Source organism: Myxocyprinus asiaticus, chromosome 14, assembly GCF_019703515.2.
Source record: "Myxocyprinus asiaticus isolate MX2 ecotype Aquarium Trade chromosome 14, UBuf_Myxa_2, whole genome shotgun sequence".
Taxonomy (NCBI): domain Eukaryota; kingdom Metazoa; phylum Chordata; class Actinopteri; order Cypriniformes; family Catostomidae; genus Myxocyprinus; species Myxocyprinus asiaticus.
In genome coordinates, this window is record NC_059357.1 from 41,214,103 (window position 1) to 41,233,416 (window position 19,314).

General features: G+C 38.8%; 1 protein-coding gene across 1 annotated transcript in view; it reads left to right on the plus strand.

Moving 5' to 3' along the window:
- The window catches only part of LOC127451161 (brain-specific angiogenesis inhibitor 1-associated protein 2-like protein 1), a 98,290-nt gene that overhangs the window by 9,848 nt on the left and 69,128 nt on the right, over positions 1-19,314 (plus strand). Inside the window, exons 2-3 of the mRNA XM_051715635.1 lie at positions 868-943; positions 2,662-2,748. Of these exons, the coding sequence (XP_051571595.1) occupies positions 868-943; positions 2,662-2,748 (163 nt within the window). The remainder of the gene's footprint in view (positions 1-867; positions 944-2,661; positions 2,749-19,314) is intronic.

The window sequence follows — 19,314 nt, forward strand, 5'->3', positions numbered from 1 at the left end:
CAGCCTTTTGCAGTTTAATAATCACATTGGGTCACATAGCGACCTGCTTTTCCATAGGTAAGAAGCTGCTGTCAAAAACACACAGAAATGGAAAGGGCTTCACTTAAAAATAAAAGCTTCCACCAAAATAAAAGCTCTATTTAAATGGAAAAAAGTATGACAGAAAGATATTACTTCTGTATATTTATGTAATATTCACTTTAATGTAATATTCACTGTAATACTACTACTACCGCTACTACTACTACTAATAATAATAATAAATCAGTAATAATTATCTTTTATCATCGCATAAAAATAAAACAATATTATGTTGAATTTTAAATGTTCTATTTTCATTTGATTACAGTTTTAATGAATACATTTTTTTAGACCCCATTTTGATGTTAACATTTAAATAAAACGTTGAAAATGGAATTCAGATGAAAAAAAATCTGTGAGTATCAAAAAGGAAGTGTCAGTACTTGTACTCGTTATCCACAAAATGCTATCGGGACATCCCAAATGTTAAGATATGAATTACCCAAAGTTATCCATGAAAAACTGGCCTGAACCTAGCCAGAAACCAGACTGTTTTGTCAGGTCCCATTGGACTCTCATCACCCACAGAATTAAAGTAACACTAAAAATGTTGCAATTCCACTAGGCAGAAGCACTTTTACATCTTGAAATCAGGAAAGGAACTTTTGATGTAACCCTGTACAGTACATTAAATCAGCAATACTTTAAACATGGGACTAGATAGATTATTTGTGATGGACAGAATTGCTCAGTCCACACTAAAACACTCTTTTGATTGCAGCTGATTACATAAGAATTGCTCATGCTAATGTATTAACCATTTCCTTCTAAAACCTCTCTTCTTAGAATGTTATGGAACAGTTCAACCCAGGGCTACGTAACCTCATAAACCTGGGAAAGAGCTACGAGAAAGCCGTTTCAGGTGAGCCTTACATTTCTATGTCCTGACCACAGGAGCCTTTAGAATAATGCACATTTACATGCCATTGGCAGAAAGGCAATGCCGTAGTGTTGTGTGGCTCTGATGTGGCATTTCATTTGCAGTGAATAAAAGCTGCAGAGCTGCCTGAATGAAAGTTGCATCTGGTACTTTTTATTTGATTTATATTGGCATGTCAGAGTAGACCTATTTTAGTCCTGCTTTTTTGCAGCATCTTTACACAGAATTTGGCATATAGCTGCCTTAACTTACCATAGATATGCAACCCTATGCTGTTGCTGAAAAAATTAAGGCCACATCAACACTTTTGCACTTTCTTTTGAAAACACATTGATTTTGCTACATTTATGCTTCTCATACACACTAGAATGGCATTTTTCTGTGTTTCAATAACTCTCTATAACCGCATACTTTGGAAAGTGAACGTGACGTTAGGAAACTGAAAACAGAGTTTTCAAACTAAAGCGTATTAGTGTGGATGTGGCCTAAGATTCTTCAAGAATAGTTTTGAAATCAGGTTTGACCACCTCAATCAAAGTTAAATCGAATCCTGAGGTGGAAATAAATGAATAATATTTACTTAAAAACTAGTGGACAAATAATTATGCATTGACATGGCCTAAGAATCTGTTTATTGGCCAAGTATGCATGGTTATTGGATGGTAAATCAACTAATAATTGGCATTATGAGATTATCATTATCTTGGCTAATTAACAGAGGTGTTAAAGAGCACCTATTGTGGTTTTTAAATGTGTCTAATTTTGTTTTAAAGGTCTCATACAATAGATTTACATGCATCCAAGGTCAAAAAACACTTTAATTTGCTCATAATGTAAATTACAGCATTACCTTTTTTTCCCCAGTGTTTTAAAAAAACGACTCGTTCAATGATCCGTTCTAAAGGATTCATTCTAAACTCATCCTTTCAGAGAGCCTACTCTACTCTGATTGGTCAGATGTCCCAGTCTGTTGTGATTGGTCTACCGCTTAGTGTAGTGTTTGAGGGCGGGTCAAAGCTGTTCGCGAGCAGCCAATGAAGACCAGAGTTGGGTTTTTTTGTTACCAAATTACATAGGTTAGTACAGGAAGTAAGTCTAGAATTACTGACGACTCGTTTCAGGTGTTCAGAATTGGTTCTTTCTTTGGGAGTCAATAACTCCATTTGTCGTGCACTTTGATTTTTGAAACTTTGCAGACTTTTTTACATTCACAAACAGCTATATAACACACTACATGAAAGCTAATATTTGAAAAACCATAATAGGTGCTCTTCAAGTATGTCAGTCTTTCACTAATATTTATTGTACTACATGTTATAAATGTAGAACGTGTTTACCAGGGTTTCCACGGTCTTGGGAAAACCTGGAAATATCAGGGAATTGTTCAATTGTTATTTCCAAGTCTTAAAGTCATGAAAATTTCAATAGTCAGTATACATTTCTATAGTTATGCTCAGTTCAAACATATTTCATCGTCTACACAATGCTTTTGCAATTTTAGGGCCCTATGATTTCTGTGACCAAGAACTGGAAAAGTTGTGGGAAAGTCATGGAAATTTATTTGACAAAAGGGTCGAGAACCCTGGTTTACCCAGTTTCTTGTCAAAGCGATGGACTATTATTACAAGATGACTGGTCAGCGGTCACAATCACAAACTATCACACCTCAGTAGAAACGTTTCCTTATCCCTGTCTTGCAGCCATGGCCCTGGCTGGGAAGCAGTACTTTGATGCTGTATCTAAGATCGGAGAGAACGCAGCCGTATCTCCCGTGTCCAGAGAACTGGGTGAGTCAAAGCTAATGTACCCATTGTTCTTTTATTAAGAAATGCATGAACACTTCCATTTACTCTTCCCAGGTCTGGAGATATTAAAATATGATGTAATGCTTTATGCTCTTCTGGTTACACCTGCAAAAAAACATCTAATAGATGAGTAACTAAATGTTATTCTCGACAAACACTGCAGCTTGCTCCTAATTAAACTGAATATTGAGAAACAAATTGACATTTTATCTTTCATTATCACAGTTTCCTCATGTTAAAGATAAAGTGTGTTATAATCGCTGATGAGATGATAATGTACAGGAATGTGTAATAAAAACACAGTATAAAGAATGCTATGTTGCCGAGTCACGTCTTAGTTTCATTTTGCTATTCGGCATGTTTGTTTACATTGAGTTGTATCTGCCAGACCATAATAATTGTGAATTTATTATTTCTCTTTTGATCATGTTGTTAGAGCGAGTCCATTATTGAATCATCTTGGTCACATTTAAGAAATCAGTATGCATGTCCTCATGTTGTTAGCTTGGGCTAAAGAAATACCATCTCAGAAATAACACTTATTTTGAATTTTAAAATTTTGTGTTAAAATGCTTTAAGTCTTGGATGTCCCATCGAATAATGGATCAAGAAAGAAATGTAAAAAAAATTCACAACTGATATTACTTGAAATTCACTCATTTTGTGAGCTCCGTTGTATCCTGTACATTGTGTTCAATACTTTGCACAACTAACATACTGCAGTAATAGTGGTAGTATGCTGTTCTGAACATATCCTTTGTGTGAGCATCTGGGGTCTCCCATGGCTTTCTGAAACCTTTAAGACACTTTAATATTCTTTCGCATAACGGGAGACAAAAGGACAGATAACAAGCTGTTTCGATCTGTGCCTCTTCACTATCTCAAACTACAGTGACTTATGGCAGGTGATTTATTTTTAAATATTTAGCCTCTGCTTTACCCAGGTCAGACTGCCACTGGCTGACATCCTGTCACTGCCATAACCTCCATGGTGATGACTTTGAGGGAGACAGTATTTGCATGTGTTTCCTGTGTATACATATAGGCATAATGTTAAAACGGCCATCGGTTAGTCAATATAGTAGTTTTCCATCAAATTCATCCCAAATCATTATCAAAGGACAAAGATTATTTATTCTAGTCATTACTGGATGATCTATTGTGAACATGTATCTTTTATATAGCCTACACAATGTATTTTCAGTTACAAGTATATTGTTTTGTGGTTTGACAGCTTGATTGAAAGACCTATTCAAGGCTACATACAGAGAAATTGCATAATAAACGTTGCCATTCCTAATCGTTAATTTTGTGTTTCCTACACTAACCTGGAAAAACAACGTCACTTGGTTCATTCTTGAAGTAACCTTTGTAACTTTGGACTGGCTTCTTCAGCTCATCGTGTGTCACTCTTTAAGAGAGCAGGGCAGGACCTAAACGCGAGGCAATGTCAAAAAGGGCTTTATTTACAATAACAAAAGGTACAAACCAAAACACCTGTGAGGGGGGAAAAACTGAAACAGAATGATGAACTTGAAAACTCAAAAAACCAACAAACCAAAAACCGACCAAAGCCTTAATGACATCTCAGGATCACACCGACTGGAGACACACAAACATCTAACAGCAAGCAAGAACAACAAATGATTCAACAAAGAACTAAACATGATGGGAGCTTAAGAAGGGAAAGGGTTGATAGGGAGCAGGTACCGCCGATGATAGTTAAATGGAGAACGAGCTGTTGTCTGGCTAACGGAGCTGGCGTTCTCCACGTGGCACCTGCAAGACACAAGAGGGAGTGGGAGACAAAACCAACACAAGAAAACAGTCGCATGAGACAGACAGACAGTCAGGAGAGGCACAGTCAGGCCAGACTGTAACAGTGTGTGTGTGATACATGTTATATCCCCCTCTTGTGGTCTCCCAACGCTATTACGCCAGACTGTTATACAAAGGCCAACTGAGTGAATTGGAAAGAACGCAAATTAGGCTTCTAATTTAAATATACGGATAATATAATGTGCCGATCAATAATCAATATTTTATGACATCCATAGATCTGTGTATTATGACACCATGGCGATACACAATATATATCTCAGTATTTTCTATGAAGTGGGCTAAATGTTCAGTTGTAAGTCAAAGCCACATGTGAGATGGTAAATGAAGCTTGCAACGCACTTTGTTTCAGGGCAGAAGACTTTTTGGGCTACGAACACTTCGCAACCTTGGCTGTTGAAAATGGTGGAAGAGATTTGAAGTGCTTCCACTTTTGGGTGCAACCTACAGATGACATGCAGGGGCTCGACATTAAGCATTGTGATGTGCTTGTCCTTTGGACAAGTAAATTGGTCATTCAGAGTAAAAAAGTTTCTTGTCCAGAGAAAAAAAGGACATGTATTGGTTACATGCTCAAGTAACAGAGTTTCTGTTGTATGTTTTCTAAAATTACAACATGGCCAACCTAATAGTATTAAACCAATGCAATCAACTAGATTCTCTGGGGCAGAAATGTAAACTGCACTGGGTAGGGGAGGTTATTTTATGTTACATGTACGCACGGTAGTCATATAAAGGAAAGCATTCCATCTCCATCATTTACAGCAAGGGTGCTCACACTTCTATGGAATAAGATATACTTTTCCATTATGTTACTGCAGCAAGATCTACCATACACAATATGTACATTTATCACAATACCAAAATTTCAGTAGTCTTAGTGAAATGTGATGATTTTTGATACCAGCTTCAATACCACAACAAATAATAGCCTAACTCTAATTTGGTAATTATAAAAGAATTAAGTTCTCAAGTTATTATTCAAGAGTAATAAACAGTCAGTAATAAAATAACAAAAGAAAAGCAATTAATATAATTTTTTTTTTTTTTTTTTTTTTTTACTATTGAAAAAAAAATACAAATTAAGAAAACAGTGCTTTTTAAATGATTTTTAAAAAATGTATGGTATCAAGTATTCAATTAAACATTCAGAATGAATTTGACATAAAACTACTACTGGTCTACCCTGTGTGAGTAATACTTTTATAGTAGAGTTATACTAGTAAAGTTATCCAGCTGTTTGATTCATTTTACATTTACATTTTTACATTTTATGCATTTGGCAGACGCTTTTATCCAAAGCGATTTACAGTGCCCTGATTACAGGGACAATCCCCCTGGAGCAACCTGGCGTTAAGTGCCTTGCTCAAGGACACAATGGTGGTGGCTGTGGGGATTGAACCAACAACCTTCCGCTTACCATTTCAGTGCTTTTAGTCCACTACACCACCACCACTCAGTATTTTAAGGATACACTAGACAGCGGCAGGTCTATTAGGTTACATTTAAACTTACTTAAACTTGAACTTAAACTACATTGGTTGGACGATATATTGTCCCAGAAATAATTGCGATAAACGATATTATTGTCATTTTAAGACCATTTTATGCCACTGATATAATGATAATATCATAATAATGAAAGTACACCCTTTCAAAGAGCAGTGAACTTTTAATTCTTAAGAATATTCAGACATTGGAATCGGAATGTCAACAAAAACAGGAAGTCCCCTCTTCATCTCCAACTGATTTTTTTGTTCCCAGCTCAGAAAACTGGATGGAATGGTTATGTTTTAGATGAGCTTTTAGATTATAGGGGTCGACATAAAGTGTTGTGATGTGCTTGTCCTTCGGACAAGTAAATTGGTCATTTACTTGTCCGAGTAAATAGTGACTTGTCCAGAAAGAATTTTTTTTTTTTTTTTTTTGCTGTTGTGTTTTCTAAAATTTGCAGTAAAAATGGCTGTTTAATGTTAACAAAATGCATAAAAATTCTAACGAATCCTGAGAAAGTACTCTGCGTGTTTAATACTGTATGTGGGTCGTTGACAAATAGCATAACTGTTAACTTTTATCAAGATTGAAGATTTATCAACATATGAAAATTAATCAACAACCCCACACCTTTACACTTAACATGTTCTCTCTAGAAACATGTCTTACATCCCTGAAAAAAAACATAGAGACATTTGGCATGTCCCAGCAGGATATCAAATGTCAGATGGAACAACCCACCAAAAAAATCATAATATTCATGACATAAAAATTAATAGTATTAGCTAAAAAATACTTCTTTTTTTTTTTTCAACAAATATTTTTTTTGATTCTACATTTTACTTGATTGTACGACCTGACATTTTAGTTATTAAATAAAATTGGATGTGCTCAAAATGTTTGGTATGTTCAAAACCACATGAAACAAACATAAATATAGTATAGTATTACAGTTCTAAGATTTATTTTATTTTTTAGATTATGTAGATTTTCCATTTTCATTATGGAGAACCTTATTTTTGACTGACCCATGTATTTTAAAGACAGATAATATATTTTCATTTTATGTATATTGTTAATATTATAGTTTAACAATTTTGTTTATATTACCATTTTATTTTTATGTTTGTATATTATTACATATTAAAATTGACTGATTTACTTACCTATACAGAGAATAACTGTATAGGTCAGAAAGAGATATAACAGGTGTTTAAACATTTCCCTGCATCCTGCAGCAGATAGCATTACACAAAGCATTTTTGCTATTTCTGCAGTTCTTGTCAAAGGTGTTGTATTATGACTTATGATGGAGGCTGCAAACTTGGATTGCTCTGACGTTACACGCTTGCAACGTTGACAGCTTTGTTGTTTATAAATAGGTGTGATAGTTTTATCGCATCGCTCTCTTTACACAGGCGCAGTATAATGACATGTCGAAAAATGTGTCCACTTTGTGCACTCACACCAAATTCAGCAGGCGCTGCTGCACGAGAAATGGAGAAGGATGCGCAAAAGTGGATTTCCTGTATTCGCGCAGATTCTGGAATTAATACAAAGGTATTGACTCAGAATCCCGCGCAGAATTTCAGACACTGTCGATTATTTTCAAGAGCAGGATATGTTTTTTTTTGTTTTGTTTTTACATTTACATTTATGCATTTGGCAGACGCTTTTATCCAAAGTGACTTACAGTGTACTTATTACAGGGACAATCCCCCTGGAGCAACCAGGAGTTAAGTGCCTTGCTTAAGGACACAATGGTGATAGCTGTGGGGATTGAACCAGCAACCTGATCAATCTGATTACCAGTTATGAGCTTTTGCCCACCACCACCACCACCACCACTCCTTATTTTTAAATAAGTGATACAGGCATACGCTAAATCACAAGTAAACCTGGTATTTTTTTTTATCATTATTAAGGTTTCAATTAGGCAACTTGTCCGGTCGGGCAAGTAAAATTCACTTTGACTTGCCCTTGCAAAACTCCACTCGTCCTGGACAAGCGTTAATGTCGAGCCCTGAGTTGTATTGCCACTTTTCATTGTCACTGTTTTTAAACAAATTCAACATACTGGCTCGTTCACGTTAATGGGTTCTCTCTCATTCGGCTTAAAGCCAAAATGTTCCCACACCGGAGCTCTGGAATGCGGCTTTGAAACCAAGTCCATTTGGACTAATTCTTCCAAACTTTCTGGCTTGAATTATGCAGTCATTGGGAAAAACACCTATTAAAACACCTTTTAGCCTTGAGTAACAGGTAATCTTAAACCTGTCGCTGTCCGCTTCAACTGACGAGAGAACTTGTGAGTGAGTGGGGCCGGGTTTGCATGCAGACGCAGAGGGAGAGTGGGGGCGGGGTTGCGCGGAGAGTGTGAGAGAGGAGAGATGCAAACATGGCACGGCTTTACGGAACAAATGGGTTATGTAACGCAACATCAAACTATATCAATATAAACGGTATTGTCTCATCTTATGTCTCGTTTGAAAATATATCAATATACCTTAAGTCGATATACCGCCCAGCCCTAATACAGAGTGGCACAAAATCGGTAATGCACATCCTGAATGCAGAATGACGTGCTTCAGTGTAATTGGAGTGCTACGGGGCGATCCAGAAACTGCAAGATAATTATGCATGTACACGTCTAGTCACGACTTCAAGCAGTTTTACTGCAACTTTTTTATTTAAGCAGTGTCAGACAGAATCAGCAAAAGACTTTAATTTCTCTATAGCACCACAAAAATACATGAATTTTACTCACAGCTGAGGTATTCTTGCCTGACAGTGATCGCCTTGAAATGTATTGTTGATGCGGCGCTTTGCTGTGACAACAGCGCATAAAAAGACTAAATCTAAAGCATTAAAGAGGTGAAACCTCTTGCAGAGGGTATTACTGTGCTGACAGTTATTCAGAGAATTTACGTCGATTAGGGATGCACCGATATTAAAAAACAAATTTTGTTTGTTTGCCGATACCAATTTTAACGAAAAACTATAGGGCGATACCTTTATCCAGGGTTCGTACAGAGTCTTGAAAGTTTGGAATATGCTTTTTTGTGTACTTTTTCTGTGTAAAACCTGATGGGTTAGATTTTCTGTGATTTAGTTAAATTACTGTTGCCTTCCTTATCTGAGGCTACTTGGTTTATTTTACTCTCCTAATGCAGTTTTTTCCACTGACATTGTTCCTTCATTAGGGTGTGTATGAACACTGAACGGCATTCATACTTCAGGTTGATGGATTGTCCTTTCTTCATATCTGGGTCTTTAGTGTGGCTGATCTTTCCTTGACCTTTTCCTCTGAGGGCCGTAACATTTGGACATCACCTTAGAGACTGTTAACACAATGCTCTCCCTATACGAAGGTGATAAGAGCAGAAACTTGCCTCTGTTTGGGCAGATAACGTCCAAACACAGCCCTCGCGTTACACGTCACTGGCCGTTCCTCAACGAGTGGAACCTCTTGAGTTCTGAGTGCTCTGTTTAGCTGAAACCAGAGTTGACTTCAGGCAAATGAGCTGACATCGGATAGTCTTGAGAGTCACGGACATATTGACACACCTGAAACCCCCGCTTTCCTGTGGGGTCAGGTGTCAGAGCTACAGAGATGCTTTCTTTACCTTACCCACCAAAGAAAACACTTTAACCACACAGGTGCATCTCTAGCGTTCCCCTGTAGCCCACACAGGTATGATGTCACAATCTCCAAGAATGATGACTGCATCGTCACACTTTGTTGGAGGAACCTTGTTTTGTTGTGGCATTTGACCGAGTAGGATTCCAGCGTGCCTCGTTGACAGCAGAGCATCATGTTACACGTGTAGAGTTCACTGGAATGTCATTCAGATACCTTTGTTTATTCCCATAGAGGTGTACTGGTATAGTGGAAATGCTGAGTAATGCATGAATGCACAAGTAAAATTAATTCTTGTCTTAACGGAACTGGGCATACCAGTGGATAAACCAAGAGCCCTCATTTGACAAAAGTCTTCATGAGATAAGAGTAGGTTAAGTGGGTATTTATGTTCAAGTGTGATTGTGCTTTTCCATTGGCATGGTTACAGAATAACAATATAAAAGGTGGGGAAAGGTGGACTCTGCACTCTTTAGAAATTGCTCAAGTTTGTCATGAAGTAAATTAAGCTCCCCTTGGTAATACAATTGACATTTGGTTACTTAAATCGAACAAGCAATACAATAAGCAGGTGAAATATTTGTCTTCCTGTGTCTACTGATAAGAGCTCATCAGTATTTAATAAGTCCTTGTTATTTATTGTTTGGGTGGACATGAGCAGTCAACAAACATGGGTTTAAAAAGGTTGAAGCCAGTGCCGATGGCTTAAAGAGGAGAATGGCCGATGTAATGCATATATACGCTCACTGAGCACTTTATTAGGAACACAGTGGTCCTAATAAAGTGCCCGACGTTCTGCTGTTGTAGCCCATTCACCTCAAGGTTCGACATGTTGTGCATTCTGGGATGCTATTCTGCTCACTACAATTTTACAGAGGGGTTATCTGTATCAACAGGAGAGACTCCGTATGGTACATGTGACCAGCTTGAGTTTTTCATGTGTTTCCCCCTCTGCTTTAAACTTTTCACAAAATCCAAGCATGTTTGCCAGAACCAGATTGCACCTGCTGTTTATTTAGCGAGTCTGAGTGTGAGAGACTGCGAGAAGGAAATTTGTATGCTTTCTGTGGTGTCTAATTTTCCCCTGGCTGCTTCTGTCCACAGAAACTGCCTGGAGCAATGTGATGTCACCAGGTGCTTTTATTATCTGTCTTTCCCTATACCACTTCATGTTATGATCACACTTTCAACCATTTAGACCCATTAAAGTGAACAAACGCATACATACAACACTTATTCGTGTTAATTTGCTGATATCAGTGGATTTAATGCACCCTTAATGAGTCTGCACTGTTTTTCCTGTGCTATTTAATTGTAACATCAAAACACTTTTAACAATATACAGTATTTGTTTAATTTCAAATACAGCATAACTTGTAATTAAACATTTTGAATGACTATTAATGCCATTAAAAATACAACAGAATGGTGAAGTACCTGTATGACATGGCTTTCTCTAGGGGTTTTTGTGTTTTTTTTTTTTTTCATGTAACACGGGAGTTAAACACAACATCACTTTGTTAGGAGTGCTTAAGTTTAGCCTCACCTGTTGCCAAAGGTTGCATTGTTCTACGTGAAGAGCACATAAACAAAGCAGGGGTAAACCACAGTCAGGAAAGATGCAAATCAGCTGTTGTGTTTCTCGAGTCGATCTTCTGGTTATCATCATGGTGTAGCAGGGCTCTTGGCATGATACAAGCATCTCAAAGCCAGCTTCTGGCAATTGGCTTTTTTCAGATTAACATTTTTCTTGGTTGCTCCTCAAGTATGACACATAACAAAGCAAAACATTAATGTACACAGTCATCCATTATCCCCCTTAAACCCCATTATTTCCCTTCCCCCCTCCCCGACCCCCAACAAACATCCCTGTGGCCAAAGCCCGAGTACACACGCAGATAAAAAAATAAAAATAAAATATATACAGTGTTTTTCCTGGCTCAAAATGAGACAAACACTTACAAGCAACATATTTTAGGTGTTCTAATAATTAGATGATTGAAGAAGATGAAAATTATCAACTTATAGCATATTTAATTAAAAAAGCTAACCTGTTCAACATTAAATTAATTAAATACAACATAACAGCTAATGTGTTCATTTTTAGTTAACAAACAGCAAACTTGATTAACCTCTTAAACCGATAATAAGATCATCTCTGATCTCAGGTATGTGGGTGGGTATGGTGGGAAGGGACGATGTGTAGAGACCAATTGGCCACTGTTTTACAGCTTGGATTGGACTGAACTGATCGCTTAGATTGACAGGTCTTTATTTATCATGCACACAACTGAAACAGTGCTGGATCTTGTTACTTATTCTATGTAATTATGTTTTTATGACTCCAGTTTTCACTCACAAAATTAACTTTTGTGAGACACTTTTGTGTCAGGCCGTATCGTATCACACTCTTCTTCTGAGGTAAATTCACAGCGTGTCTTCCAAAAATGATAATGAGCTCAAACGGGAAAGACTGTACCTCTCTTTGGTTTCATACGGATTACACAATCAGAGAATATTTGTTTTCGATTTAAATTGGTTCATTTAAAAGTAGACAATTCAAGCTTTCTATAGACATATTTCTCATGTCTGCGAGGCAAGTATACGCTAAGTTTCAGTTTGTTTTCGTGACGCGCCCCAGACAGAAGTTCATGGAGACCGAGACGGCAGAAAGCGCATCCTGTATGATTTCTTTATTTGACAAAACCACAACATTTTGCTGTTATTGTGAGTGTACACCAGAGCATGTGAGCGGAGCGGTGTGACAATCCGCTCCATGGGTGTGCGCTCTGCTCAGCCGCTCACGGCCCAAGCGGACGCTCCGCTCAAGTACCGCTTACGCTGACCGGTAAAAAAGCGTTCCCTCAATTCCCTCTCCAACATTACATTTCTCTGTAGTATACTTGGTTCCAAGCACACACATGGGGTAGCTACAGTGGCCCAAGCAACTGCACCTTTGCCCACATGGGCTGAGGTGCCCCTCTGGGTGAAATATAGACTATAGGCCGACGTTTATTAAATTATCAAATGATTAGTAATGTACACATCTAAAATTATGTGCTTGTATTGTTGTCAAGGCTGGATTGGTAATCTGGCATACCGGGCATTTTCCCGGTATGCCCCCACGCACTTTGGGGCCGATCAGGGGCGGACTGGCCATCGGAAGAACCGGGCTGGCCGTGAAACTGGCCGAATGGGCCGCGAAAAGCTGAAATGAGCTGCCGCGTTATGCAGAACGGCCACAAAACGGCATCGCGATATGCCGAAGGGGGCAATGATATGCATAAAAGGACTTCTGCTGGCTCTATGGAGATTTTTTTATAGTGTTTTAATTTCACAGCACCACTTGGGGTCTCTGTCTGTGCACGTAACTGCCTGCCTGAGTTTCGTCGACAGTCGGAGGCGGCACGAAATGTGACGGAGGTGGCCGCCTCATAATTCTCTATGCAGGAAAACCCCTGATATATATATATATATATATGTGTGTGTGTGTGTGTATATATATATATATATATATATATATATATATATATATTACACATACAGTTGTGCTCAAAAGTTTGCATACCCTGGCAGAAATTGTGAAATTTTAGTATCGATTTTTTATTATCGTCTTTTATTTAAGGATAGTGATCATATGAAGGCATTTATCATCACATAGTTGTTTGGCTCCTTTTTAAATCATAATGATAACAGAAATCACCCAAATGGCCCTGATCAAAAGTTTACATACCCTTGAATGTTTGGCCTTGTTACAGACACACAAGGTGACACATACAGGTTTAAATGGCAATTAAAGTTTAATTTCCCATACCTGTGGCTTTTTAAATTGCAATTAGTGTCTGTGTATAAATAGTCAATGAGTTTGTTAGCTCTCACGTGGATGCAATGAGCAGGCTAGATACTGAGCCATGGGGAGCAGAAAATAACTGTCAAAAGACCTGCGTAACAAGGTAATGGAACTTTATAAAGATGAAAAAGGATATAAAAAGATATCCAAAGCCTTGAAAATGCCAGTCAGTACTGTTCAATCACTTATTAAGAAGTGGAAAATGCAGGGATCTCTTGATACCAAGCCAAGGTCAGGTAGACCAAGAAAGATTTCAGCCACAACTGCCAGAAGAATTGTTCAGGATACAAAGAAAAACCCACAGGTAACCTCAGGAGAAATACAGGCTGCTCTGGAAAAAGACGGTGTGGTTGTTTCAAGCAGCACAATACTTGTTGACCCCTCTCCAAACATAGCGCTTATGGTTGTGACCATAAAGCTCTATTTTGGTCTCGTCACTCCAAATTACAATGTGCCAGAAGCTGTGAGGCATGTCAAGGTGTTGTCAGGCATATTATAACCGGGCGTTTTTGTGGCATTGGCGCAGTATAGGCTTCTTTCTGGCAACTCGACCATGCAGCTCATTTTTGTTCAAGTATCGTCGTATTGTCTCCTTGAAACAACCACACCGTCTTTTTCCAGAGCAGCCTGTATTTCTCCTGAGGTTACCTGTGGGTTTTTCTTTGTATCCCGTACAATTCTTCTGGCAGTTGTGGCTGAAATCTTTCTTGGTCTGCCTGATTTAAAAAGGAGCCAAACAACTATGTGATAATAAATGGCTTCATATGATCACTATGCTTAAAAAAAAAGTTTTTTTTGCATGATCAGTCATATTTTTAAAATCGATGCCAAAATTTCACAGTTTTTGCCAGGGTATGCAAACTTTTGAGCACAACTGTATATAAAAATAAAATCATAATAATAATAAACACACACATATAAAACTATAAGTCCCTCTCCACTGCCTCTCCCCGAGAACCCTCCAAAAAGGCCAGATAGCTGCCCCACCTTTTATCAAACAACTCCCAGTTGCCTAGCCTTCTATACGCCACCTCCTCAAATGCCGCCACCCTGCCCATCTCTGTGCACCACTCCTAAAATGAGGGCACTCCAGCCAACTTCCATCCCCTATGGATGACCTGTCTGCCAATCATAACACTGGCTAAGACCCAATTTTTTATGTACATATCCCCTATATTAATGACTGCCCCATCACCTAAAATACAGAGTCTGGGGCAAAATGAAATTTGAATGCCCAATATGTCACATATAAAACTCTGAACCCTCAACCAAATTTCTTGGATCTTAACACACCACCAAAAAACATGGGTTGTGTCCCCATCTTCTGATTGGCATCACCAGCAGGTGGGTGTGTCTTTAAGATCAAGCCTATACAAACTAGAGGTCCAATAGAATCGATGTAAAATCTTAAATTACATAAGGTGCACCCTTGCATCTCTAGATGTAGACTTGATGTTTTTTAGAATCCTAGCCCACACTCCCTCCTCCAGTACCAAGTTTAAATCTTTCTCCCATAATCTCTTGAGAGAAGTTGAAGCTCCGTCCCCCAGACATTGAATTAACAGGGAGTAATACACTGATGCCTCATGACCTTTTCCAAAAGCGGGGGGGTACACCGCTGTAAAAACCTAAAGAATTGAGACCTGGGAATCCCAAAATGTTGAACCATATTTTCAAAAGATCTCAACACTCCACTCTCATATAGGTCACTGAGCGTATTAACCTCCCTCACAATCCACTCTGACCAACAGAAAGGGGACTTATTAATACATAACTTTGGGTTCAGCCATATGCTCGAAGCAACATGTAAATAAATGTCTGAATTAAACACTTTTGTCCATAACGCGTGCAAATGCAAGATAACAGGTGTAACATAACTTCTCCAGTTAGTTTGATAGAAAGGCTTTGCAATGGCAAAATCGGGGCAAGAACTTCCTGTTCAATACAAAACCAGGGAGGGGCTCTCTCAGGTGGAAGTGACCAATGAGCCAAATGTCTGAGACCGAATGCATAATAATAAAACAAAATCTTGTGTAGGCCTAGCCCACCTTTGTCAATCGGCCTATGCAGCTTATTGAAATGTAATCCGGGACATTTACCATTCCAAATGAAGGACTTCGCTATGCTATCAAATTGCTTGAAATAAGAGAGGGGGACATCTGTAGGGAGAGATTGTAGCAGGTAGTTGAATTTTGGAATGCAATTAATTTTAATAACATTAACCTTCCCAATCATAGATAAATGTAATGAAGCCCACCTGCCCACATCACTCAAAAACCTTTTTATTAAAGGGTCAAAATTAACTCTAACTAAATCACACAAATTTGCTGGGAATAAAGTACCCAAATACTTAATGCCCTGTTTGGGCCACTGGAAGGTGCCCGGCTGAAAAGCCGTTACTGGGCAGTACGCTGTCAGAGCCAAAGCTTCGGATTTAGCCCAATTGACTTTGTATCCTGAGAACTTAGAAAAGGAATTAATAATTCTGTGAAGGCAAGTATGGAATCAAAATCTCGTCAAAAGTATTGCGGTCACGGATCCAAAAATAATTAGCGTGAATCAAAATAATAAGTGTGAATCAAAAAATAATAAGCACAGATAAAAAAAATAATAAGCACAAAAATAAATAATTAGTGCAGATCAAAAAATAACAAGCATGAATCAAAAATATATAAACATTTAAAATATGCTGCAAAAAAATCAACAGAAAAATTAAAGGAAAGTCATCAGAATTGCAAATAAAATCATGTTTCCCTTGGTTATTATATTTTATTACTGTTTTTTGTGCTCTGACAATTTTGCTCATATTTTCATTTTTTTTTGTACGATTACGCTGTATTTTTCTTTGCTTTTGTTTCCATGATCTGCGTTTGGTTTTCCAAAACTTGTGAGGAGAGTTTCATGTAAATCAGGGGGTGTTTTGCATCCCTGTTGGTCCACTAGTTCTTGATCGACAGCTCCTCCTCTAGCCAATCATTCGAAGAGGGGGAGGTTTCATCACTCCAATGCAACTCCGACGGCTGCTACTCAATATTATATTATTTGTTGATAGATACGCTGCTTGTGTCTGTTTTGAGTATTTTCTTCCAGCTCTAGGAAAAAATGTGTTGTCCGAGTAGGCCATTATCATAGTCCGTTAACACAAGTATCGAGTCAGCTGAATTTAGTTTGCAGAGTTTTAGTTTAGGCATTATTTAAGACTACCTTGTTTGTAGGTTATTGGCTGCATATCTAAAAAAAAATAAAAAAAATAAGGCTGAGTTGGTGTGGATGTGTGATGCATGTTATTACTAGCTGTACCAATGTAGTCACGAGTTCAGAACCCAACTTGATGTCTATAAAGTATAAAGGGTGTCTATAAAGTGACTTAATCAATCCAATAAAAGTATTCCCGAACCCGTACATTTCTTACAAATCTTAAAAAGAGAATCCCATTCTACCATATCAAACACCTTTTCGGCATCAAGTAAGATGGCAGTGACCAGTGTCTGATCATTCGCCACTGACCACATGATATTGATGAAACGCCTAATGTTATCAGAAGAACTACTGCCCCGAATAAACCTCACCTGATCTATATGTATAAGAGATGCCATAACTTTACTTAATCAGTTAGCCAAAATTTTTTACAATATTTTAACGTCTAGCTGGATCAGGGAAATTGGACAGTAACTCTTATACTCACTTGGATCTTTGTCCTTTTTAAGAATCAGACTGATCCGTGCTTGTGTCATGGTTGGCAGAAGCTTTCCATTCTTTAATGATTCCGTATAATCTTCTAGCAATCTTCTAGGGGATCTACGTCATGCTGGGGGCTCCCCAGCCTGAGAGAACGGGGGAGGAATGTGGCAGGGCGGAGGGTGGGGCCGGGTCGTGATTCCGCACACCCGGCCCCTAATTAGGCTGATGAAGCCCGAGAGGGATAAAGCCAACCGGAGACGGCAGAGCGACAGAGAGAGAGTTACGGACAGCTGTCCGATACCTGTGTGTTTGTGTCTTTTTGTTTATTATTAAAATATTATTTATATTGTTAAGCCAGTTCTCTCCGCCTCCTTCCATCAATCCCTTTACACACCCTTAGTACCCGTGTGCCATTTACCTGGGGAAGTGATGGGACCTGGATGCACTGTGGGAAGACAACAAGGAGGGAGTGTGATGCTTTGGGCAATGTTCTGCTGGGAACTCCTAGGTCTGACCATTCATGTGGACTTCAATTTGACACGTGTCACCTACCTAAACAGGTACGCCCCTTCATGGCAGTGGTATTCCCTGATGGCAGTGGCCTCTTTCAACAGGATAATGCGCCCTGCCACACTGCACACATTGTTCGGGAATGGTTTTAGAAACATGATTAAGAGTTCAAGATGTTGCCCTGGCCTCCAGATTCCTCAGATCTCAATCCGATTGGGCATCTGTTGGATGTGCTGAACCAACAAGTCTTATCCATTGAGGCTCAATCTCACAACTTTAAGGACTTGATGGATCTGCTGCTAATGGCGTGGTGCCAGATGCCACAGGACCTTCAGCGTCTTGTAGAGTCCATGCCTTGGTAGGTTGGCACTGTTTTGGCAGCACACAGAGTTCAAGGCGTTGCCCTGGCCTCCAAATTCCACAGATCTCAATCCGATTGGGCATCTGTTGGATGTGCTGGACCAACAAGTCCGATCCACTGTGGCTCAATCTCACAACTTTCAGGACTTGATGAATCTGCTCCTAATGACGAGGTGCCAGATGCCACTTGTAGAGTCCATGCCTTGGCAGGTCGGCGCTGTTTTGGCAGCACGCAGAGGACCGACAGAATATTAGGAAGGTGATCATGATGTCTTGGCTCATCAGTGTATATTTGGCAATGAACACCCCAAGTGCCAAGTTATTGTTTTGTGTTCATCCGAATAAGCACTGAGTGCCTGCTTAAAAATTTATGGTTTAACTGTGTCGGCCTATCTATCCCAGGTATATGTCTAGTGTAAATGGCTAATCCTATTCGACGTACTAACTGTGTTGTAATTGACTGCAAATATAAAATGTTCCCATATAGAAGACTTAAATGACGCAGTGGACTTCTCTATCTGTGGCTTGTCTTCTCTGCTTACCATTTTTAATTACACATCAACACATATAGAAAGTTGACCCACGTGAGACACAGGCAGAGCGCATTCACATACATACAGAGCAACAGAACCTTACAGGCCTACAATAACTGTGCCTGTCTATTTGACGCTGTGTTTTCTTCATCAAACCATTATGCTCCAGATGCATTGATAGACTTGAGATGAACTGCAGTACAAATGTGTACCAAACGGTTATTTTATTATTTTTTTAATAGAGAACCATTTAGGCCAAAGTGTACTTTGGTTTGCCGGGTGCCGTTATGCCCCGCACACAGTGTGCGGAACACAAATTCTGTCATCAGCACAGTCCGTGTGCAGCACAGTTTTTCTAGACATGCGCCTACCATTGACTGTACTAAAGAGTATCACAAAGCAGTCATAGTGCACGTGTCAAACGCATCCGTATGTGCTTGTCGTGCACGACCATGCAAAAGATGGAACGGCATGTAGAAAAACTAAGTAGAGGTCGACTGATAGTTGATTTTGCAGATAGTGAAAACTAAGGTGTTTAGGTCTAGAAGGTGTTTTATGCAATAGGTTAAAAAAAAATTTAAACTTGTTTAAGGCCATTAAATTGAATAATGCCAAACTGAACCACGTCAACACGCCAAGTT